The 25,066-nt window shown below is 38.9% G+C and overlaps 1 protein-coding gene across 2 annotated transcripts; it reads left to right on the plus strand.

The window, feature by feature from the left end:
• Positions 1 to 11: 11 nt before the first annotated feature.
• Positions 12 to 24,490, plus strand: Snapc1 (small nuclear RNA activating complex polypeptide 1). 2 transcript variants are annotated; one of them, XM_048362459.1, is made up of 10 exons: positions 12 to 211; positions 4,015 to 4,174; positions 4,406 to 4,546; positions 5,227 to 5,331; positions 9,344 to 9,502; positions 11,107 to 11,175; positions 11,896 to 11,958; positions 13,629 to 13,776; positions 22,785 to 22,883; positions 24,007 to 24,489. In XM_048362459.1, the coding sequence occupies exons 1-10, from the start codon at positions 84 to 86 to the stop codon at positions 24,039 to 24,041; spliced, it is 1,107 nt and encodes a 368-aa protein (XP_048218416.1). In that variant the 5' UTR covers positions 12 to 83; the 3' UTR covers positions 24,042 to 24,489. The 2 variants fall into 2 exon arrangements, with proteins under 2 accessions (XP_048218416.1, XP_048218417.1); XM_048362460.1 differs by lacking the exon at positions 12 to 211 and adding an exon at positions 2,132 to 2,337 and having other exon boundaries at positions 24,007 to 24,490.
• Positions 24,491 to 25,066: the final 576 nt, after the last annotated feature.

The following is a 25,066-nucleotide window of genomic DNA, read 5'->3' on the forward strand; positions in this document are numbered from 1 at the left end:
CGCGAGGGGCGGGGCGTGCCGGCCTTGTTTCCTGGGCGACCGCCTCTGGCTGGTGGCTGGCGGTTGTCTACGGGTTTGGAAGCATGGGGGCGCCTTCGGGCCTGCAGGCCGACTGTGAGGCGCTGCTCAGCCGCTTCCAGGAGACGGACAGCGTTCGCTTTGAGGACTTCTCGGAGCTCTGGAGAAGCATGAAGTTCGGGGCCATCTTCTGGTGGGTGTTTCTGGTTCTCTGCCCGCGGGCGGCGTGCCGGAACGGTCCACCGGGGGCCTTGGCCTGCGGGCGCCCGGGCGGCGTGCTTTCCCTTCAGCTTCCGGATTCCTTTGATTCAGCAGCTCTGTGTGGCGGAGTCACCCTCCTGAAACCCTGCTGTTCCCACCGCCACCTCCCGACCCTCACCTCCAGTCCAACTACCAAGCTTAGAGAAGAGGCAGTCACCCCGGCAAAGACCCAGTTCTCCACGGCTGACTTCGTGGTGCCTGCATCAACCAGGGTTGTCTTTCTAACGTGCAATTTCGGACACCTCACTCCCGTGTTCATCCTTTTCCATCCCCTCCAGTGGCTCTTGCTTTTAGTTGATAAAGCTCAAATTCTCCTGACATGAATGGCAGCCAGCCCCAGAGATTGGCCTCTGCCCGGGTGGTGTCTCCAGCCTCAACTCCCAAGTTCCCTAGGCCATGCATGCCTGCTTGCACTTACTGCCTCTTTTTCCTCTCTGCTGTCCCTTAGCTGTTTTACTCCTGGCTGGTGCCCCCTAGCACTTGAACTGCAGCTCCACTTCCGGCTTTTTGGTGATTAATTGGAGATGATATAACCGATGAAAGGACAAAGGCTGAACAAATACTGCTATGGTATTCACTAGACTATGTTGAAAATTAACTATACAACTCGTGGGTGGGGACAGAGAAAAATAGAAAGAGGGAGGGAAGGGGTGATATTTCCCAAAAAGAAATGTACTCTTTACCTGACATATACATTACATATTGTGCCTATTGTAACCCCTCTGTACATCACCTTTATAATAATAATAATTAAAATATTAAAAAAGAATATCATGGACTTCCTTGCTTGGGCTGGCCAGGAACTGCTCTCCTCCTTTCTCTGCCTCTTGAGTAGCTAGGATTACAGGCTTGAGGCATGGGTTCCTGGCTGCACTTACTTTCTTGGTGCAGCAATTGCCTTTGTCCTAAACTTGAGGTTTCTTCCACTCCCTTTGCTTGTATATGTCTTTACTCTCTCTTAAGCCCAAATCCTCAGGGAAGTCTTTTGGCTGTACTAGTTGTTGGGTGGTGTCATGCAAGTTCTGTAATTTCAATTATTTGGGATAAGGGAGTAGGAGGATCATATCCAGGAAGAGGCCTGAGACTATATCTGAAAAATAAAACAAAAAGGACTGGGGACAAGGCTCAAGTGGTTAAGGGCAAGGGAGAGGCTCTGATTTCAACACCCCAATATTACACCTCTCCTGGGTACTTGTTCTAATTGTTCTGTTGCCCTCATCTAACCCTATGTTTAATTTTACTATTCAGAGCATTTTATTGTAACCAAGTATTTGAAGAAGAAGTACAGGAAAGAAGTTAAGCTAAAGTGATAGGGATGGACCTTACAGGGTCCCCTTGTCGTGATCTGGAATAAGAGACAGTAAAACTTCATATTGCTTGTAAGGATTGCATGAGCTAATAATGTGTGTTAACGGTGTCTCATATGCTCAGTTCATTACTATTATAGAATTTTCCTTCCACTATTCTGAACTCCTTGATGGCAGCAACTGAATGAACTGTGTTCCTTCCTATTAGCATAGCACACACATAATACTGAAAAGGCCAAATAATTGATGAATGAATGAATGAGACTTTCACTGAATAAAACATGGAAGTTCTTTTTTTTCTGTCTTTTGATGTAAACTAATTACATAATAGCATTTCTGAATTATAGAGGGATGGAGAATGTAGAACTGGCTGCTACTTAAAAAAAGAGTTTTAGTTATTGTACAGTAACGAAAAGAAAATGACTTAAAATATCTACAAAATGTACATTTGTAGCTCAATTTAATCCATAGAATGAGCTAAAAAGCAGGTACAATTGTCATTGTTATATAGGTGAAGAAATTGAGACAGACGTTAATTTCCCAAGATTAATAGATGATGGCAGAGCAGATACTGGAACCTGTCTGTGTGCCTGTTTGGAAAATCCATAGTCTTACTGTGTTCCTTCTTGGGAAAAAAGGGCACACAAAGGGACCTTTTCTAGGGTTGGCTCAATTTTTTTGCTAAAGAGTCAGAGACACCTAGAGAAATGGTGGACTTGCTTTAGAAATTGCTTTAGTCAGCAGTACTATAGTAGGTATTTTGCCTTCTTTTAGTATATTTGTTTCTTGAGTGCCAATGTGTTCTCTTTTTCCTTGTAATTGTATAATATAGTCCTTATTTATTGGCCGCAGGGCTAATGTCCTTAGAGTTGTATGCTATTCTTGTTATTTTTTTTTTTTTGCCAGTCCTGGGGCTTGAACTTAGGACCTGAGCAATTCCCCTGGCTTCTTTTTGCTCAAGGCTAGCACTCTACCACTTGAGCCACAGTGCCACTTCTGGCTTTTTCTGTCTATGTGGTGCTGAGGAATCGAACCCAGGGCTTCATGCATTCAAGGCAAGCACTGTACCCCTAAGCCATATTCCCAGCCCCTGCTATTTTTATTATTATTATTATTATTATTTTTGCCAGTCCTGGGGCTTGGACTCAGGGCCTGAGCACTGTCCCTGGCTTCAGTTTGCTCAAGGCTAGCACTCTGCCACTTGAGCCACAGCGCCACTTCTGGCCATTTTCTATATATGTAGTGCTGGGAATCGAACCCAGGGCTTCATGTATCTGAGTCAAGCTCTCTTGCCACTAAGCCATATTCCCAGCCAGCCCCTGCTATTCTTATTAAATGAAAATACGAATGTATTTCTATGTTGTGCCAGTTACTTGGATGTACTAAATACTGTACAGGAGATTTATTTGGAATTTAAACCTAGGGCTTTGCAACTGATTACTTACCTGCTTACTTGGCTAACCATCTACCTTTTCAGCTATACTTCCAGCTATGTTTTTTTGTTTGTTTGTTTGTTTGTTCGTTTGTTTGCTTATCTTGGAGGAGTCTTGTGAATTTTCTGCCCAGGCTGGCTTTGAACCTTGAGCCTCTAGATCTCAGCCTTCGAAGTAGCTATGATTTCAGATGTGAACCACTGGTATCCAGCCCAAAATAGATGTTTTAAAATGTACTAATTACAGTCTTATATAGAAAATTGTGTTTTAATTATCTCTTGATTGATTTATCCTAAGTTTTAAGAAGTGTGTCATACTGAATATTTTGGCTTTCCTATTTTTTTAAGTTGGTTAACTTGGCACAGCAAGACTTATATATACTTTACTAATAATGCTCTATCTCCACAGAAAATTTATTTCCTATGCAATCACTTTGATGGATCCCTACTCTCTGTTGGATATTTGGATAGAGTTTTAGGGAGTTGGTGGAATCTATGTTTCCACCTTGCTCTTCCTCCGCTCCTGTGATTAGTTTTGTACTTTTCTGGAGAAAAGGAAAGTGGGTTACACTGTTTTATTTCTGTGATTTTCTCACCTAGGTTTCTTAAGAATGGAAAGCGTGGCAGACATCCCTGAGAATATTGAGGGAAATGTCTGTTGTGTTAAAATGGACACAAGTGTTGATTTTATAACTGGTTATTTTAATATTAGGTATTCTAAGTATTCAGCCAGCAGTAATTTGAAGTCACTTCTTTGCTTTCTAATTTGGCTACTAAGCTTGATGTTTTGAAGAGCAATATGGTGTTTCTCCGATGGTTGCTTGCGCCTCAGTATTAGAATTACAATTCACAGTTCTTACTTGAATCATGAGAGGATCAGACATAAAGTCTGTATCCATTTATTGGCAATTGCTATTTAACTAAGGATGTACCTCTACTGATTTCTGTTTATGATTAATGTACTTAATGAGGTATAATGTTTTGTTTGTTTTTTAGTGGCAAAATGAGAAATTTAGAAAAGAACATGTTTACAAAAGAAGCTTTAGCTTTGGCTTGGCGATATTTTTTACCTCCGTACACCTTCCAGATCAGAGTTGGTGCTTTGTATCTACTTTATGGACTATATAATACCCAGCTGTGCCAACCAAAACAAAAGGTATTTTTTGGTAAGCTGTTTTCCCCAAGCAGAAATATGGAACAAGCTATATATATACCCACACACATATACATATGTGTATGTATGTATATATGTGTATTTATGTATAGATGTATGTATATATACATTTTTAATAAACTGGCTTAATGAGAAATGTCAATGTGCCTAAATTGTATTACATTGTGAAAAGAGGTTTTAATTTTCTACATTTTTTTCTCTTTTTGATTTCAGATCAGAATTGCTTTAAAGGATTGGGATGAAGTTTTGAAATTTCAGCAAGATTTGATAAATGCACAGCATTTTGATGCAGCTTATGTCTTCAGGAAGCTCCGACTAGACAGAGCATTTCACTTCACAGCAATGCCTAAATTGGTACATGGCCCAGAATAATTATTTTTTCAAAATGAATAAACTTCATCTCCTATAAATGCTTCAGTCTCCAAAAAATGAAAGAGTATCATTAGTGCATAAAATGTTTAGTCTGATTTACTTTTTCCTCTGCAAACAAAAAGTTCAGCCTCAGGTTTGGAGTGCGTAGAGTATTGCTGGATGCTGCCTGTGGTTGCAAAAGGCAGTAAGATTTGGTATCTTCATTTATTCATGTTCCCCTTTCCTTTTATATTTGGTGCTGGAGATCTGACCCTGAGTTTCACACCTACTTAACAGAGTTTCCCTCTATAGCTGAGCTGTGCCCCAGACTCCTGTGCCTTTTGTTGGTTGAACATCAGAGGGCTTACTATATGTTAGCTGCTGAAAAGGAGAAACATCTAGTAAAATCTGTTACTTCAGTTTTGTGACTCTTGTGACAGCAGATTGGAGAGCAGTGCTTCTAGGAGTGCCATCAGATGACAGATTATGTAACTTCTGTGACTCTCATCTAGTTTGTAAGCACATGGCACAGAACCTAATAGGGTATCTCAAAAGTCTGATAGTCTTTGGACATAAATATTTCACAGTGCACACTTAGTGCTGCTTTTGTTTGTGTATTTTAGTACTTAAAATATTCTGTAAAAGACAATTACTTAAAAAGATATTCATTTTTATCACTGCAGCTTTCATATAGAATGAAGAAAAAAATTCAACGAGCTGAAGTTACAGAAGAATTTAAGGACCCAAATGATCGGGTAATGAAACTTATCACATCTGATGTATTAGAGGTAAGTTTGCTGTTACCTTTAAATAGTAGAACAAAAATTGATTTTTTTGCTAATTAGACATGGAGATTATAATATTGGACATTGACAATTTTTGTAATGATTTTATGATATCCATTTCTTTTCTTTTTTTTAATTCTTTTTTTGTGCTGGTCCTGTGTCATGAGCTCAGGGCCTAGGCTGCTGTCCCTGAGCTTTTTGGATCAAGGCTAGCTCCCTATCACTTGAGCTACAGCTCTACTTTAGCTTTATTGGTGACTACTTGGAGATAAGAGTCTCACAGACTTTCCTGCCCTGGTTGGCTTTGAACTGTGGTAATCAGATCTCAGCTTTCTGAATAGCTAGGTTTACAGGTGTGAGCCACTGGTGCCTGGCCATTTGTTACTTACTTTAAGTAGCACATTTAAAACATTAGCTATATCTAGACATACACATCTTGAAGCATAATGAAAACATGTAGAAGACTGGATTTATACTTGGGATATGTGAATTCTGTTACCCAAGCCATCATTTGTGTGTGACTTTACTAGGTCCTAAAATAGGGGCTGGAGATACAATTTTTTGGTAAAGGATTTGCAGGGTCCTGGGTTTGAAGTTCCCCAGCACTACCAAAACCGACCACCCTCTCCCCCCAAAAAAAATCCAAGTCAGAGTTAAAAGTGACTTTATTTAATATTTTAAAAATTAATAAACTTTTTTTTCTTTTTTTGTCAGTGGGGTGCTTGAATTCTAGGCCTGAGCACTGTCCCTGAGGTCTTTCACTCAACACTAGTACTCAACCACTTTGAGTCACAGCGCCACTTCTAGTTTTCTGCTGGTTAATTGGAGATAAGAATCTCATGGACTTTCCTGCTTGGGCTGGCTTTGAACTAAGATCCTCAGATCTCAGCCTCCTGATTAGCTTGGATTATAGGTATGAGCCACTGGTTCCCAGCCAATAAATGTTTTCTAAGTCCCTAATTGAAAACTGAGGCATGTGGCACACTTAAGTCAACTCAGCACTTGAGAGGCTGAGGCAAAAGCATCATGAGTTTAAGTCTATCGGGCTACATGGTGAAATTCTATCTCAAAGAAAAGGAAAAAATAAAGGAGGGAGGGAAGGACAGGGGAAAAGAAAGGAAGATAACAATGAAGTTGTTTTGACCAAGAAACATTTTAAATCAGATAAGAGTCACAGCCTTAAACAGTTTTACCATCTAATATATTTCAATTGTACAGAATTAAGAAAAAAATATGTTTTCTCTGCATAGATGAGAAGTTGTACTCACAGATTTTACATGAGAGAAAAGTATTATCCCATTTTAAAACAAAATCCAAAATCCTTCTGTGGGGATGTTTTTAAGGGTCTCCCTATGTAGGCTAAGGTGGCCTTGAATTCATAGTTCTCGGGCTCCTTAGTCCTAGGATTACAGGAATGAGCCACATGACTTAGGGCAAATATATAGGCATTTCAACCAATGGCATTTCAAAAGAATATGTAAAGAGAAGGGAAAGCCAGGTACCTGGATTGCAGTCTATTCCATCCAGTTGTAAGAACTGAAATGAGTTAATGCCCAAATAGTACTGTGTGGCATAGGGTGAATGGTAGATTCTTCTGTACATTCTCCTTCTCTGTTAGCAGCAAAAGAGGGATAGGGCCTTTTTTGGTGTTTGTGTCTGTGTGTGTCCTGGCACTTGAACTCAAGGTCTGGACGCTCTCTCTAACCTTTTTAGGTCAAGGCTAGCACTCTTACCACCTGAGCCACAGCTCAAGTGCATAATTGGAGATGAGTGTCAGGGACTTTCCTACCTGGGCTGGTTTTGAACCATGGTCCTCAGGTCTCCTGAGTAGCTAGGATTATAGCTGTGAGTCCCCGGGGCTTGGAAGGATCAGGTCTTGGATTTGTTCAAATGCTTGTCCAGGAAAACACAGGAGCATCAGCCTATAAGGTTGCATCTATGATGTTTGTAATCCAAGTAGCAAGTTGGCTTTTGAAAGCACTCTCCTGTAACAGGATAACATTACTTTATTTCTGAACAAAACTTAATCTTGGGTTCATGGATAGCTATCAGATGGTCATGTACTCTTTACACCAATTATATGAAAAACAAAGTCATATATAGGAGCACTTGGTTAGTGAGACCATAACTACCCTTAGATACTCAAAGATATTGATGTCTTTAAAATGGTTAAAAACTATATTAGAAGGCAATTAGTGTTACTAAAGTGTCTGAATATAGTTGTGCAAGAGGTTTTGTTTTTCTCTTGTATTTCTGTGAGCAAATAGATGTTTCTGGTTGTTGTTGTTTACTGTATTTTTTCTGTGTGTGTGGTGTTAGTGGAACTTCAATTCAGGGCTTCTTGCTTTTTGTTCAACAATTTTTCTCAAGCTCTACCAATTGAGCCAAACTCCAGATCAGCATTTTTCTGGTTAACTAGAAATAAATTTCTTGTGTTTTTTTTTTCTGCCCAGACTGGCTTTGAATCAAGAATGCCAGATCTCACCTCCTGAGTAGCTAGGATTATAGACATGACCCACTGATGCCTAGCTTTTTTTTGGCCAGTCCTGGGGCTTGGACTCAGGGCCTGAACACTGTCCCTGGCTTCTTTTTGCTCAAGGCTAGCACTCTGCCACTTGACCCACAGCGCCCCTTCTGGCCATTTTCTGTATATGTGGTACTGGAGAATTGAACCCAGGTCCTCATGTATACGAGGCAAGCACTCTTGCCACTAGGCCATATCCCCAGCCCTTAAATTACTTTTTAAAGAGAGTGTTCCTAGTCCCAATTTAAAGTTGAGGTACAATTTTTAAAAAATGGAATTGAACAAAACCTATTAGATAAGGCAGTAAAGGAACTAAAATTCACACTCAGTTCTGAGTCAGTGCTGCATTTTTGCTCAGTAAGGGCTTGGTCAGAGCTGAAAATGTGATTTAGCAAACATCTGAGTATCTGAACTATAACTGTCTTCTTTGTTTATTTGTTTTGTTTCTGTTGCCAGTCCTGGGGCATGGACTCAGGGCCTGAGTACTGTCCCTGGCTTCTTTTTGCTCAAGGCTAGCACTCTACCACTTGAGCCACAGCGCCACTTCTGGCTTTTATCTATATATGTGGTGCTGAGGAATCGAACCCAGGGCTTCCTGTATACGAGGTGAGCACTCTACCACTAGGCCATATTCCCAGCACAACTGTCTTTCTTCTTTACCCACAGACTTGCCTATTAGATTGGAAGTTACTGGGGAGGAAGTCTTAATAAATGATGCCACAGATGGTGTCAGAAACTACTCTTATTTTCTTTTAATCTTGTATCACTGAAGGATGTAACTTAGAGGATAGATGCCTAGGCTTTGCAATTTGGTGGAGAATCATTGTACAGAAATTTCTAGTAGAAAATAAATGACTGTGAGATATTCTTGATGAGGCAATTATAAGAATATGGTCTTAGTTTTCAGTGGTGACACTTAGTGAAAATGTTGTACTACAAACAAATTTTATTGTTCTGGAATGTAATTTTATCTTACCTAGACTTTTCTCAATGTTGTCCCATAACATTTTATTTTAATTTAGCATTTGAGATTGAATTAAATGCATTTGTACCTTTGGAAAGTAGTCTCTTTGCTAAAGTTGTACTATTTTACTTGTATGATTACATTTTCACAATATGACAGATATTGATCTTGTCAACTCACAGTTGCTTTGGAATGAAATTGTGTTTTGCATTGGTTTTGCCTTCAAGTTCATCATAAAAAAATAAAGGTATGGTATTAACATTTCTGTAGATCCCATCATTCAGTAAGATGAGATAGCAGAACTGAAAATTAGTGTGCAATTTGGATTATCTAATGAGACCCTGTCTCAAAAAAAAAAAAAAGAAAAATATAAATTGAGCTAGCTGTAGTAGCACATCCCTGTAATCATAGTACTTAGAAGGCTGAGGCAGGAGGACTACTTATTTAAGCCAGCCTGGATTACATAGTGAGACCTTGTCACCCCCCCAAATACAGGAAAATGTAAATTGTTCACTTTTCTCTTTTAGGAAATGCTGAATGTTCACGATCATTATCAGAACATGAAACATGTAATTTCAGCTGATAAGTCTAAGCCAGACCAAGCCCTTAGCTTGATCAAGGATGATTTCTTTGATACTATTAAGAACATAATTCTGGAGCATCAGCAGTGGCACCAAGACAGGAAGGTAAGTAGTGGCTTTTTGGTGCCTTACCCTTGCGTTGTTCATGAGGTTTAGATGTGGGCAACCGTGTTATCAGACAGCTTGGTTTTGTGGCTGTGTTCCTGGGAAGTAAAGATTAGACCTTTGCCTTCTTAGTTATGGCTTTGTCACCCACTCACTTGCTATGTGATATAATTTAGCTTTACAGTATCTCTATGTAAATATATATGTGTATTTATATGCAAATATATTTGTATGTATGTGTGTTATAGGTGAGTGCATAATCTTGTTATACCACAAGTTAATTATAAGATTTGTAATTTCTAGTGGCTGCAAACTGGCAGTGTTGGGGATAAATCTGGCATATAATTATGACTTGTTTGGCACAGTACTGATCCCAGCATTGGTTTAAAATTTTGAATCTGGGGCTGAGAATATGGCCTAGTGGCAAGAGTGCTTGCCTTATATACATGAAAGCCCTAGGTTCGATTCCTCAGCATCACATATATAGAAAAGAGCCGGAAGTGGTGCTGTGGCTCAAGTGGTGGAGTGCTAACCTTGAGCAAAAAGAAGCCAGGGACAGTGCTCAGGCCCTGAGTCCAAGGCCCAGGACTGGCAACAAAAACAAAACAAAAAAAAGAAATAAAATTTTGAATCTGTTACCAACATGTAACTGTTTTTGGAATTAACTGAAAATTCCCCAAATCCAGCTTGTCTTACAGATCAGAAGGTCTGGTGACACTGGTTCCCCTTGCCACGTGTTGGCAGCCTCTGGACTGCATGGTGGATCCCACCACGTGTGACAAGGAGGCATGTGCTTCTACACTGCATTCTCTGCCTGCTGTGGCTTATCCACTTGCAAGTCTTGTTAGCACAGTTTTCAGTTCTCTGATCCTAGGAGATAGATGCTACAACTGCCCAGACTCCATGACAGTGTGGAGATGCTGGAGATGCATTCTCACTCTGGAAACCTAAATGGTATTCTTGTTAAATTTACCTTTGAAACGATTTCATTTTATCTTAATAAGTAACATATCTGGCCATGTGGTAGTGTTTTCACAAATACTCGCTATTGAGATCTATATATTGACTCACAGAAAGATTTGCTATTTTTTTGGCTATTATGTAAAAGAAGCTGTCTCAATTCTTAGTTTTAGAAAAGGTCAACCAGGAAGTGGTGGAGCGATAACGTCTTGGGAGGAAGAAAATGAGATAGTTCCATTTTTAGAACTTGACACATTTTAAAATGTACTTTGTCACAATGTACACAAATGATATAGGCATTTAATGTAGTTATCTTTTAGTATTCTCTTTCAATAAACACTCTTCACTGAGCATTACTAAAACCTTAGAAAAACTGAAAGAAGGGGAAGTTTGTTTCTACATAACATACCTGGTGTGGTGTTCTTCATTAGGAAGATTAAAATTTTATTGCTAAATCTTAGAACTGTTTTGAAACTTAAGTGTGATCTTGATGCCAGATGGTGAACCATCCTATAATGTGAAATCATGTGGGTTTTTGGTAATTAAAAGTAACTGATAACTCAGTTTTATGAAATTGACTTCTAATCAATGGCATCATAAATGTGTATATATGTAGTATGTGAAAGTAATTTTTGCTCTTTCAGAATCCATCCTTAAAATCAAAACTTAAAGATGGAGATGAAAAGAAAGAAGGCAGTTCCCAAGAACCAGAGGTGAGAGAACTGCCAAATGGTTGTTTATGGACAGCAGTGTAATTGATTTCTTTTCCTTTGTTGTGTGACTAATTACAGTATAAAGAATTACTATTATGCTAAGCATTGTGATTTTGGGTTATTATTATAAAATATGAAACATTTTTGAATCTTGAGTTTTGTGAAAAAGTAGTCTGTTTCTTTAGTGGATGCCTTGTGAAGAGCCACATGCCATGTGGGTTGGGAGTGAGGATGTTGATGGCTTTTAGGAGGTGAAGGGGTCCGTGAAGTACTCACCTGAGTTCTCAGATGGGCAGTGAAATCTTTCACAATGTCATTTTTCACTTCTTGGCAGCCATTTAGCCCAGCGGCTCTCAAGCTGTTATTTACTAGTTTCTGTTCCAAAAGCTGCCATCTGTCTTGGTGAATGACATGAGGAGCCATCAGGGCATATCCAGATGAGGAGCTCATGGTAGTCAAGGGCTCTTCTTGACTTGCAAAGCATTGCTGCATATTATCCCTGAGCCCTCAGTGCAGTGACCAGTAGCTGTGAGGATGGTGTTAGGCCACCTGCTCTGTCTGCCAGAGGCTATTATGTCTATGTGTGTGTGTCAGTATGTACCTAATCAGTGTTACTTCTTGTTACCATACCTTCTCTTCCAAATGTATGGGGATTCATGGTTTTTCCTAATGTTCTTGTGTTTCAACTTTATTTTTCCTTCATTTTTGTTTTTCTTACAGAGATGTGAAAGGGCAGAATCATTAGCAAAAATAAAATCAAGAGCATTTGCAGTTGTTGCTCAGGTAAGGTTTTTCTTTAATGAGGTAATACGGAAATTGGATGGTTTCTACTTTATGTTTAAGTTTTTAACAAAATAATACATGAACATGGTTTTAAAAGTCAAATAATAATTCCCGTTCAGATGTGTGGGTACCAGTGACCTGCTCCACACTTTGCTAAACCTGTTTTCCCCATGGCGAGAAGCTTTTGCTCCATTAGCTGCGTCTTCTGGTCTGTCTGTTGGTATTTCTTTGTACTTGTGATGCCCTTATCTTTTTTGGTCAGTGGTGGGGCTTGAACTCAGAGCCTGGGTGCTGCCGTCCCTGAGCTCTTTTACTCAGAACTCATGCTCTACGGCTTTGAGCCACAGCTCCACTTTTGATTTTCTGGAGGTTAATTGGAGATAAGAGTCTCAGGGACTTTTCTGCCTGGGCTGAATGGTTTGAACCGTGATCCTCAGATCTCAGCCTTCTGAGTAGCTAGGATTATAGGTATGAGCCATTGGCACCACACAGCTATTTTTTTCTCTTTTTTAAAGGTATAGTTGGTATACAATACATGGCTATTATTAAGTAGGTGTACAAAGACATTACAGTTGCATAATTTGGGTTCTGAGTACAATGCTTCTTTGTCAGTGTCACCCCTTTGTTCTCCCCTACTTTCCTCCCCTCCCCACCCTCATGTTACATAGTTCATTTTCTACATAATTTACATTGAGTATGATTGTTACATTTGCTCATCTTTCCTCCCTTCATTCCTGTGCCCCCAACATGGTTCCTTTTTAAGAACTTGAGCACCTATACTGTATGTGACATTAACTGGAAACCTTGCTTCAACAAGTAAGGAGTTTTCTGATAGAATCAAAGCATCCTTGACTAGCTATCTAGGGAATCAGATATTGTTAAGACTGGTCCTCCATTTCTCATCTCTGATGATTTTCCTCTCTAAGTGTTGCTCACCACAGCTGCCAGCTTGCATGTTCCCAGCTTTAAGATCAAAAGAAATCCCAGGCTGGGAATGTGGCCTAATAGTAGAGTGCTTGCCTAGCATACATGGATTCAATTCCTCAGCACCACATATACAGAAAAGCTGGAAGTGATGCTGTAGCTCAAGTGGTAGAGTGCTAGCCTTGAGCAAAAAAAAGCCAGGGACAGTGCTCAGGCCCCAAGTTCAAGCCCCCAAACTGGCAAAAAAAACCCCAATGGTTAGAGTTCTAAAGTTGAATTCCATTAGCTATGATACAAATCCATGCCCACCCCTGATCTAGTTACAGTGGCAGTGGGAATGTGAAACTTAGGGACCTGGATTTAGTCATGAAATAAGTCTACTCAAAATACATGGTAACAGCTAAGGAAAATAAGTTTGTTATCAAATAATTGGGCAGTAGATTATTAGGAATAGGACTAAAACATATTTGTCTTATGTTTCTATTTCCCAGCAATTGTAGGTAATTGAATAGCTACATTTTATTTTAACCCAGTGCCAAGTAGTTAGCAAACAGCTGTAGGAAACTTATTACAGAGGTAGGGGACATGCATTCATTGTTTAAAGCCAAGCCAGTGCAATAGTGAAGGGCTTTATAACAGGCATTTCTGTAAATCTTTTCTCTGTTTTGTGTTCCTTTTCTTCCGCTCTATGATCTCTTCATTTATTTTATAGTTCATTGTACTTAATTGCATTTCTTATTCTTAAGGCATCCAAGTCAAGAAGGCATCGTCAAGTCAAGCTCGACTCTTCTGACTCCGATTCTGCTGGACAAGGGCAATGTGAAGCAAGTAAGAAAAAAAAGACCAAAGAAACATCAAAGTCAGCAGGAAGGAAGTTGTCTTCCCGTAGCAAAGGTACTTCTTATTATTTATTTATTGATGCCAGTCCTTGGGCTTGAACTCAGGGCCTACTCGCTGTCCCTGAGCCAATTTGTGCTCAAGGCTTGCACACTACCACTTGAGCCACAGCACCACATTGGCTCTTTCTGAATAGTTTATTGGAAATAAGAGTCTCACGGACTTGCCTGCTCTGGCTGGCTTTGAACCATGATCCCCAGATCTCAGCCTCCTGAATAGGATTACAGGCATGAACCACCGGCACCCAGCACAAAGGTACCTTTTAAAGTTTTACTACAACTCAACAAGTGAGACTGAGTCTTGCTAAGCCTGTTACCTTTATTCCTTTATTAAGGAGTATTCAATTGACAGCATTGTGAGATTTAATATTGAAAGTAATTTTTTAATAAACTTATTTTTTTAGTGTTAATATAAAGTTATATAAGTCAGGTAATGAGTAGTTTGTCTTTGGACAGTGTCACCCCTTCTCTCACTCTTTCCTATTTTAAGAAATTTTATTAGATTCTTGGGATCTTGTTGCTGGAAGGAAGCACAGGACCTCAAATTTCTCATTTCATAAATGATGGATTTAGGAATATACAAATTAAATAACTTGATCAAAGTAATAGAATTTTAGAATCAGTCTAGAATTATCCATTGAATATTTTATTAATTTTTGTGAGAACTTATGTGTAAAATAAACTGATAGATCATCTTTTCCTTTATATTAATTTTGCTATTCCTGCTTTTAAAACAGTATCTGTAAAATTATTTCTGCTGTTTTGCTCTTTCTCTCCCTCCGTCTTTCTATCTCTCTCTCTGTCTCACCACCCTTTTTCCATCCCCCATTTCTTTTCCTTCCTTCCTTTTTTTTTTTTTTTTGCCAAGTCCTGCCACTCAGGGCCTGAGCCCTGTCCCTGGCTTCTTTTTGCTCAAGGCTAGCACGCTGCCACTTGAGCCACAGCACCACTTCTGACCATTTTCTATATATGTGGTCCTGGGGAATCGAACCCAGGTCTTCATGTATACAAGGCAAGCACTCTTGCCACTAAGCCATATCCCCAGCCCCCTTCCTTCCTTCCTTCCTTTTTTGTGTGCCATTACTAGGGCTTGAACTCAGGAACTCAAACTCAGGTTGTCAGGTTTTTCTGCTCAAAACTGGCCCTCTACCACTTGATTTACCCCTCTAGTTCAGTTTTTTGCTGGTTAAATGGAGATGATGTTTTGTCAGTTTTTCTGCCTGGCTTGGCTTCAAACTGAAGTCATATAGGTCTCAACTTCCTGAATAGTTAGGGTTACCCAGTTTTTTTTTTTATTATTTATTTATTTATTTTTACAGTTGGTACCTTGCCTCATGCATGTGAGCCTGCCTCTACTTTCCAAATGCTGAGGTTACAGGCCACCAAGACCAGCCTGCAAATGTTGAAGAAAGGAATAATACCAATGCTTTCTAGATTTGTTGAGAAGATAACAAGTGAGAATACTTTTCAACTTGTTGACACAACCTAAAAAGCAGACTAAAGACTAATAAATATCCCACACGAGTGGATATGGAAAACATCTTACAAAATATTAGCAAATCAAATCCAACAATATATTATGAGCAACTAGGGGTTTATTCTTAGAACAGGATCATGCAGGTTGGTTTAGTATGAGAAAATAAAACAGTATAGTAATCATATTATCCAAATAGAATAGCAGTGTAGTCATCTCAATAGATGAACACAAAGTATTTTATAAAAATCAATCACTCATGATGAAAAATGGAGAAAATTAGATTAGAAGGAAACTTAATTCAATGTGAAAAAGGATACCTATCTCTCTGTAAAACTGTATCTAATATCCTAATGGCAAATATTGCTTGTCCTTAACACCAAGAAGAAGGCAGGATACCTAGTTTTATTGCTCCTGTTGGAACATAAAGCAAGAAGAAGCAATGGACATCCACATAGGAAAGGAAAAATAATACTTTGTTTTTAAATGAAATTAATTTTTCTATAGAAAAATCCTTATAAAGTATCATAATTAATCATTCAACTAATTAGTTAACTTATTTTTGCAGTCCTGGCCCTAGGACTGATTACATGCTAGGAAAGTGTTCTACTGGTGAGCATTACTACCAGCCCCAAGTAGTTCAATTTAACAAGGCCACAAAGTTCATATTTTGCTATACTAATGTAGACACTGATTTTTAAAATTTTATTTTGCCAGTACTAGGGCTTGAACTTGGAGCTTAGCTTTTTCTGCTCAAGGGTAGTGCTCTACCACATGAGACATAGCTCCATTGCCAGCATTTTGGTGGTTAATTGGAGTTAAGAGTCTCACAGACTTTCTTTCTTTCTTTTTTTTAACCAGTCCTGGGGCTTGAACTCTGAGCCTGAGCACTGTCTCCGACTTCTTTTTGCTCAAGGCTAGCACTCTACCTCTTGAGCCACAGTGCCACTTCCGGCTTTTTCTGTTTATGTGGTGCTAAGGAATCGAACCCAGGGCTTCATACATGCTAGGCAAGCATTCTACTGCTAAGCCACATTCCCAGCCCTCACAGATTTTCTTTCTTTTTTTTTTTATTAATTGAACATAAATATTTTTACACAGTGTTGTGCAAAAAGGGTGCAGTTACATAGTAGGGCAGTGTGTACATTTCTTGTGATATCTTACGACCTGTTTTTCTATCCCTTCTCTAGGTCAGGTAGACATATATGCAATATGCAATGTATCAAGAACATATACAGTATTCACAGACTTGGTCTCTACTGTCTTTCCATCTCCCTTTGTTAACAGTCATATATCAGGGAGATCATGCCCCTTTGTTTTCTGTGTTCTAGGCTTGTCTCACTCAACATTATTTGTTCGAGTTCTGACCATTTCCCTGCGAATAACAATATTTCACCATTCCTAATCGCTATGTAGTATTCCATTGTGTATAAGTACCATATTTTTTGGATCCATTCGTCTGTGGAGGGGCATCTGGGTTGTTTCCATATTTTGGCTATTGTGAATTGTGCCGCGATAAACATGGAAGTACAAATGTCTTTTTGATATCTTGGGTTTTGCTGTTTAGGATAGATGCCTAGGAGTGGTATGGCTGGGTCATAGGGTAGGTCTATATTGAGCTTTTTGAGAAACCTCCATATTGTTCTCCAAAGTGGTTGTACTAATTTGCACTCCCACCAACAATGGAGAAGGGTTCCTCTTTCCCCGCACCCCCTCCAGCATTTGTTGTTGCCTGAGTTCAGAGTATAGGCCGTTCTAACTGGGGTGAGGTGGTATCTCAGGGTTGTTTTTATTTGCATTTCCTTTACTAGCAGGGATGTTGAGCATTTCCTCATGTGTTTCTTTGCCATTTTTATATCTTGTGAAGTCTCTCTTTAGTTCTTTTGCCCATTTCCTAATAGGTTTATTGGGCTTGGAGGGGCTTAGTTTTTTGAGTTCTCTGTAGATGACAGATATCAGGCCTTTGTCTGTTGCTGTGCTGGTAAATATCCTTTCCCATATCGTTGGCTGTCTTTCTATTTTGGTGGCTATGACCTTAGCTCTGCAGAAACTTTTTAATTTGTAGTAGTCCCATTTGTCGAGTCTTTCCCCTATTTGTTGTGCCCCTGGGACTCTATTCAGGAAGTTCCTTCCTGTGCCTATAAGTTCTAGCGTCTTTCCTATTTTGTCTTTCAGTAGTTTCAAGGATTCAGGTCTGATATTGAGGTCCTTGATCCATTTTGAGTTGATCTTGGTGCATGGTGATAGGCTTGGGTCTACTTTGAGTTTTCTGCATATGGCTGCCCAGTTCTCCCAGCACCAGTAGTTGAAGAGGCTATGTTTATTCCATTGTATGTCTTTAGCTCCTTTGTCGAATATCAGTTGGCTGTAAGAGTGCGGTTTTATTTCTGTGTCTTCACTTCTAATCCATTGGTCTTCCGATCTGTTCTTATACCAATACCATGCTGTTTTTGTTATGATGGCCTTGTAGTAGAGCTTGAAGTCTGGTATTGTGATACCTCCTGCACTATTTTTTTTGCCTAGAATTGCTTTGGCTATTCTAGGTTTTTTGCTGTTCCATATGAATTTGTGGACTGGTTTCTCTATTTCAGTGAAGAATGTGGCTGGGATTTTGATAGGTATTGCATTGAATTTGTATAACAATTTGGGCAATATGGCCATTTTCACTATATTGATTCTGCCTACCCATGAGCATGGGAGGTCTTTCCATCTCCTTGTGTCTTCTTTGATTTCCCTTATTAGATTTTTGTAGTTTTCACTGAATAGGTCCGTCACGTCCTTGGTTAAGTTGATCCCTAGGTACTTTATTCTTTTTTTTGGCTACTGTAAATGGAATTATTTCCATAATTCCCTTTTCTGTTTGTCTATTGCTGGTGTACAGAAAAGCTGCTGACTTTTGTGGATTGATTTTGTATCCTGCTACTTTGCCAAATTGGTTTATTAGGTGTAGGAATTTGGGTACTGAGTTTTTTGGGTCCTTCAGATATAAGATCATGTCGTCTGTGAATAGGGATAACTTGATTTCTTCCTTGCCGATGTGGCCTCACAGATTTTCTTGATCCTGGCATTGAACCACAATGCTCAGTTCTCAGCCTCCTGTGTATTTAGGATTATAGGTATGAGCTAGTGGCACCTGGCTTGTAAATGTATTTTGAAGATTTAGTGACATCTAAAACAAATTACATAAGCATATAGATAACAAAATATTTCAAAATCTCTATGTCAAAAACTACAAAAATGATGAAAGAAGACATTTATATAAACTGAGAATGTGGCTGAGTGGTAGAGTGGTAGAGAGAAGCTAGTGGTAGAGAGAACCTGGGAATGTGACCTAGTGGTAGAAAGAACCTAGTATGCATGAAGCCCTGGGGTCAATTCCTCAGTACCACATAAACAGAAAAGGCTGGAAGTGGCGCTGTGGTTCAAATTGTAGAGTGCTAGCCTTGAGTAAAAAGAAGCTCAGGGACAGTTCCTAGGCCCTGAGTTCAAGCCCCAGGACTGGCAAAAAAAAAAAGACATAAAAATACATAAATTATCTTTGCAGAGAAACATGTATGGCACAATGAAGATTTCATTTGGGGAAGAATGTGCCTCAGTCTGCCATGCCAGATTCAGTTCCTATAATTATTGCATAAATTGAGTTTACTTGTATTTTAACTTTTTTGAGGCAATCTAACTATATAGTCCATACTAACTAGCCTTGAATTTATAATCATCCTGTCTTTACTTCCCACGTGAAAATTACAGGGCTATTCTGTCACAACTAGCTTACTTGTATTATTAAGCTTCCATTGTACCTATTCACCAGTCCTAGAATTGTAACAATCCATTGTGTGTAGAGCATAAGCACTTGTTATGATAGGATTTCTATCATGTTTATATCATACTGCCACCCTTTCCCCACATGTTGAGGATCACTAGGTAATAGTGAAACTGAGACTTGTGCCCATGCTTGAGTCATTAACTGCTTTACGTTGCTATCCCTTCAGTAGTTAGAAATGTGGATCTGGAATGGACATGCACTTAATAAGTAGGCTTATTCCTAGTTATATTTTAGCTGCATGTCTAATAACTGACAGTTGCCTCCCACACAGCTATGAGCATGGCTGACTGTCCACCTGACAGGCTCTCTAGGGAATTTTGGAGGCTCTGGAAGTTAATGATTTAAAAGTCCAAAAATTTATTTAAATTTGATTATTTTGCTAGTTACCTAAAATGGATGCTTTTGATGTTTCTTTGTTCATCCGTCTGCCTACCCTCCCTCCCCCCCTCCTTCCCTCCCTCCCTCCTTTCCTCCCTCCCTTCCTTTTCTCTTTCTTTATTTCTTTGGTGTTTCTTGTTTCCTACAGCATTTTTATACTTAGAAAAATACTATAAGAAAGCGCATTTTGTTCTCTCATTTTCTAGAGCACTGTGTCCTGAACATAATTTAATTTTCTCTTGATGACTCATGGCATTATTATGAACATATTTTCTTGGGCTTTATGATGATCCTATCAGGAATATCTTAACTGTGAGGGCAGTTTATTTTATTAATTGCTTCATAGTACACTGCTTTTGTCAGTGTTTAGGCTTTACTTTGTTTTTAAGCAAGAGCACTTTGTGACATTCACCGCTGTGGTGTCTTGGTTCTCAGTATGCAAGCACACAGCAGTTTAGTGTATTCGTGTTGCTGTCTCTGTACTGTAACAGTCTAGGGAACTGGCTGGCCATGCATTGCTGCTTACGTACAGCATGGGTTCTGGATAAAGGCCTGGGAATGCACTTGTGAGTGAAGCTCCTGAGCTGTGTTTATTGTGTGGACTTTAAAGTTCACATTCTGAAGTTTCTTTTACTTGCTTCGAGGTGATCAAATATTGTATTTGTTAAGAGCTTTCAGAGAATAGTGATTCATTTAGTGATTCTCTGGTGACTAGATGAAGCTTTATGTCTCAGCTGCCTTTGTATTTGCTCAGAAATCCTTCCCTTTCATTGTTAGATTCTGGTAGGTAAATATGGATTATAAAATCATTAGCATGTGTTGACTAAGGCCTTCTAAGATGCCTTTTCTGCCTACTTCCTGCTTTCTTATGCCTGCTCAGTGTGCCATGTTCTTAACACCTCATTTCAGAGGCATCAGGCTAGGGCTGAAATCCCAGCCTGTCACCCATGAAAACCAAATCCACCTGCCCCTACAACCTGTCTCTCTCCACGTGCCTTCTGCTGCCACAGCCCACCTCCACAAGCCCATCTGCTGATGCCTAAATCCCGAACATGTAGGAACACTCAAACTTGGGGCTGGGAATATGGCCTAGTGGCAAGAGTGCTTGCCTCATATTCATGAAGCCCTGGGCTTGATTCCCCAGCACCACGTATATAGAAAACGGTCAGAAGTGGCCCTGTGACTCAAGTGGCAGAATGCTAGCTTTGAGGGGAAAAAAAAAAAAAAAAGCCAGGGACAGTGCTCAGGCTTCGAGTCCATGGCCCAGGACTGGCAAAAATATAAAATAAAAAAAGAAGAAATACTCAAACTTTAAAAACTTTGAGCCATTTCAACAACAAAAATTTTAATTCCTATCCTAATTCTTTCCAAAAAATAAACTTTACTGGAATTAATAGGAACTAGTAAGTAGATTGACATCTCGGGGGGGAAAAAAACAAAAAAACAAAACATTAGCATGATGTAGATGGCTGTGACTACAAGACTAAAGAGCAATGCATTTTGAGTAGTGGTACTAGTTACAGTTTTGTGAACAACCAAAAGACTACAGGTTCAAATTCTAAAAGAAGATGTATAATAAGCTGTGGAAACATGTTTTCTAAAATGATCATCCGAAAAATTACCTGGGACAATGCTTATTATTTAGGAGTTGAAATAAATAGAAAATCCTGTTTTAATACCTTAATGGGAAACATTATTTCACTAAACTTAAATTGTGCTCAAGCTCAAAGCATATTACTACAGATTATCCATCTCTGTCTTGCATTCATTTTGTAAAAGCTGCACAGCACTAAAGCCTCAGCATGTTTGCATCAGAGTTGGAAGTTTTAACATCATGTGCATTTAACTTCTTACCTCCTGTGCTGATAGTCACTTGTTAATGTATCTGAACTATGAAATACCATGTTGTAAAATAGCTGAATCCATGTTCACTTCATAAACAATCATATGTCATGATGCTGGGGTGCTTATGAAAGTAAACCCGAATCTGTCCCTGTGGTGCTTATCTTGTGCGGGCAAAGGCGGTGTAAAGAACCAGTGGAAACACAGCATATAAAGTGAGTGGCCCAGGTGTGGAATAGAGGAATGGGCATTGCCTGGGGAACATGGACATTGAGTACCAAGTGGCACCTAATGTGGCGGTGGTGTCTGATTAATTTCTTTAGGTCATAGAGAGTTCACTCAGAACTCCTCCAGTGTTTTTGAAAATGGAGTTGGCAGCAAATTGTGACTATCTGCATTAAAAAATAAGGCTGGCTAAGGGTGTAGCTTAAAGTGCATGCCTAGGCCTTAGGTTCTTTGCTCAGCAACTCCTACCCTCCCAGTCCCCCAAAAGATGCTTAATATTGATGGATTAGTTGGTTGGTTAATTGGTTGGTCAGTTGATTGATGGTACTTGAGTTTGAGTTCAGGGCCTTGAACCTGCTAGGCAGCTACTCCACCACTCCACCACTTGAGCTACATTCCCGGTCTTGAAATTCTGAACTTTAAAATTGTACTTTGACTAATTTGATGAACACAGGGGAGGAACACTTGATTAGTTCCTCCTTTGTGGCCCTACAGGCCCGTCTGTATGGTAAACACTAAGTAAGGTATCTGTCTGGCTGATTTAGTGTATTGTCTTTTTGTCTACTTTTCTTTCTTTTTTTTTTTTTTTTTTTTTTACCTGTCCTGGGTCTTGGACTCAAGGCCTGAGCACTGTCCCTGGCTTCTTTTTGCTCAAGGCTAGCACTCTGCCACTTGAGCCACAGCGCCACTTCTGGCCATGTTCTATATATGTGGTGCTGGGGAATCGAACCCTGGGCTTCATGTATATGAGGCAAGCACTCTTGCCACTAGGCCATATTCCCAGCCCTTATCTACTTTTCTTTAGTGGAGAAAGTAGACCATTCTCAGAGCAAAGATACTAGTATACTAATCCACAGGCACACATATAATAGATACAAATAATAATACTTAATATGTATTCTAGAATGGATTATAATTTCAGTTTTTAGTTTACAATCTCATTTTTATACTGTTGTTAAAACAACATGTTAGTAGAATCTTTCTTTTATATTAAGAGTTCTTAGCTAGGAGTTGGTGGCTCCTAGATACTTGAGTGTCTTGAGATCTGAGGATCATGGTTTGAAGCCATGTTGGAAGGAAAATTCATGAGACTCTTTCATCTCCAAAAAAACTGGAATTGGAACTGTGGCTCAACTAGCCTTGAGCAAAAGAACTCAAGGACAGTGTTCAGATACTGAGGTCAAGCCCCAGGACCAGTACAATAATAATAATAATAATCTTGTTTCAGTATGAAGCCATTCATAATCACTCTAAATATTTCCAGGTAATGTACAGAATGCACCTAAGGAAGAAAAATCTTTACATCTGAGTATGCCTGTAATTACAGAAGAGGAAGAGGATACTGACAGTTTCAGTGAGACAGGTACGAAGGAAATTTTGTTAAATTAGTGAAGAACTCTTATGGCTGTAGAGCATCATGGCTTAGAACTCTTAAAAAACAAGACTGTGTGTGTGTGCTTGTAATCCTTTTTATCTTTGGCTTATTGGAGAATTTCAGAATTAATCATATCATTATTCATAATACTTGAAGTGGATAATGACATGGTAAATGAATGGACCCGGATGCCCATTAGGTATTTTGTCAGTTTAATTGTTTTAAGGAAGTTCTCCAGACCTCTGCCCTGCTGTGTTCTGGATAGAACTTGCTCTGTTGACCTGATGGATGGACTTTTCATCCTGGCTTGCCACTCTTCCAGGAATCTTTTTCCACTTTTTTCTCTTTCTGACATTCTCTTTATGATTTTCATTGGGGGGAATATGTCTTTTCATCCTATCTTTCCTAATGTTCATGTTTTTGTATCTTCTATTAAAGTTAGATACATATTTGAGTGCAAGTTATGGCATCTGCTGTAACTGGAAAGATGTACAAATGTATTTCATTGTGTTTCCAGGTTTAATTATAGAGAAACTGAAATTGTAGTCACTTTATATCTCTCTTTACACCCACTTACATGCCTTTCAGATCTGCTTGGGTCCTTGCTGCTTATAGGAAGGGCAACAACTTCAAGTGACTTATTTACTATTGGGTTGGATCTGGAGTCAGAGCCACTCTTCCAATAGATATAACTCAGATTGAGATCCTCCAGTCTGAGTGGAGAGAGTTAAGTTTGGGAGTTTTTATTTGTTGGCAGTATTGGGTACCCTTAACTAGGCAGGCAGTTCTATTCCTTGAGCCACACCTGCAGCCATTTCTGCTCTAAGTTACTAGTCTGAGTCATCACCATGCCCAGTAAGGTAAGTTTTAAATTATAACAGTATTTTAAAACTTTATCTTTAATGAGCATACATTGATAGAGTGTAGTATCATTTTGAAAAAGTGAATTCTTGAGCATGTGAGGTTTCAAATTTCTTAAGTGGATCTTCACTGTGATGCCATTCTTGTGCCATACCAGTTAAACATCTATATTTCAAATCAGCAATAAGTGTTAATCATTTAAGTGTCAGGATTTTTTGAATTGACAAACTTCTGAACTTTATGTTTGCAGAGTTCACTGCACTCAAGAGGAAAAGAAAGCGCTGAATCAGGAGTCTGGTGTTGAGTTTCACATTATGAGCTGACTGAAGAAAAGGTTTGTGTTTTGTGTCTCAAACAGAAAGACAGACAGTATTACAAATAATTTTCTGAGGAAGTAAGTTATTTTTTAACACAGCTAACAAATTTTCTTTTATAAAATCTACATAAATGAATTAAAGTTTGCATTTAGACTGTGATAGAAAGGACCCTATTGTTTGCACATTATTTCTATATTTTAAATCTTTTCTGATAATTATCTGGATATAGTACTGGTAAAATTAATTAGCCTATATTATGTATTGTCTTTTTTCTTGAAATATATAAACAACTTTTGGTTTATAATTTTGTAATGGATTTGTATATTATGAACATTTACTATTTTGTGTATCATATGGTTATATGCAATAAAATTTTTGCCATACCTCATTTTTGTGATTTGTGAAATATACATAGTTAATAAGTTTGGTAACTAACTTATTTGTCATTTATTTTCTTTTTGTTCAATTAATTACATACGTATTCTTTGTTTGTTTGTTTGTTTCTTTTTTTTTTTGCCAGTCCTGGGGCCTGAACTCTGGGCACTGACCCTGAGCTTCCTTTGCTTAAGGCTAGCAGTCTACCACTTGAGCCACAGCGCCACTTTTGGCTTTTTCTTTTTATGTGGTACTGAGAAACTGAACATCGGGCTTCGTGCATGCTAGGCAATCACTCTACCACTAAGTTGCATTCCCAGCCCTATTCTTTATTTTTATAATTTCCTTTTTTATTTGAGATAGGTTCCTACTATGTAGTTCAGGCTGGCCCTGAACTCGATCTTCTTGAATACTACTAGGATTACAGGTGTGCATCACCATGCCCAGCTAGTTACATATTTAGTGCTTGTTTTAAAGTTCCCTTTGTTCTAATATAAATAACTGTATACTTGTATGTTTGTGGATATTTGTATATACGTATGTGTCCATGTATTATGAGTCAATAAATTGTTTAAATGTAATACATAAGTACTGACTTTCTGATATAAACCTTCAATA

The sequence above is a fragment of the Perognathus longimembris genome, chromosome 14 (genome assembly GCF_023159225.1).
Source record: "Perognathus longimembris pacificus isolate PPM17 chromosome 14, ASM2315922v1, whole genome shotgun sequence".
Classification (NCBI taxonomy): Eukaryota; Metazoa; Chordata; class Mammalia; order Rodentia; family Heteromyidae; genus Perognathus; species Perognathus longimembris.

Bases quoted from the DNA above. Each gene is read 5' to 3' on its own strand.
- Snapc1 (XM_048362459.1), top strand. From the start codon at position 84: ATGGGGGCGCCTTCGGGCCTGCAGGCCGACTGTGAGGCGCTGCTCAGC. The intron at 9,503-11,106 runs GTAAGTAGTGGC...TTGCTCTTTCAG, and splicing joins AGTGGCACCAAGACAGGAAG to AATCCATCCTTAAAATCAAA. The intron at 22,884-24,006 runs GTACGAAGGAAA...TTATGTTTGCAG, and splicing joins TGACAGTTTCAGTGAGACAG to AGTTCACTGCACTCAAGAGG.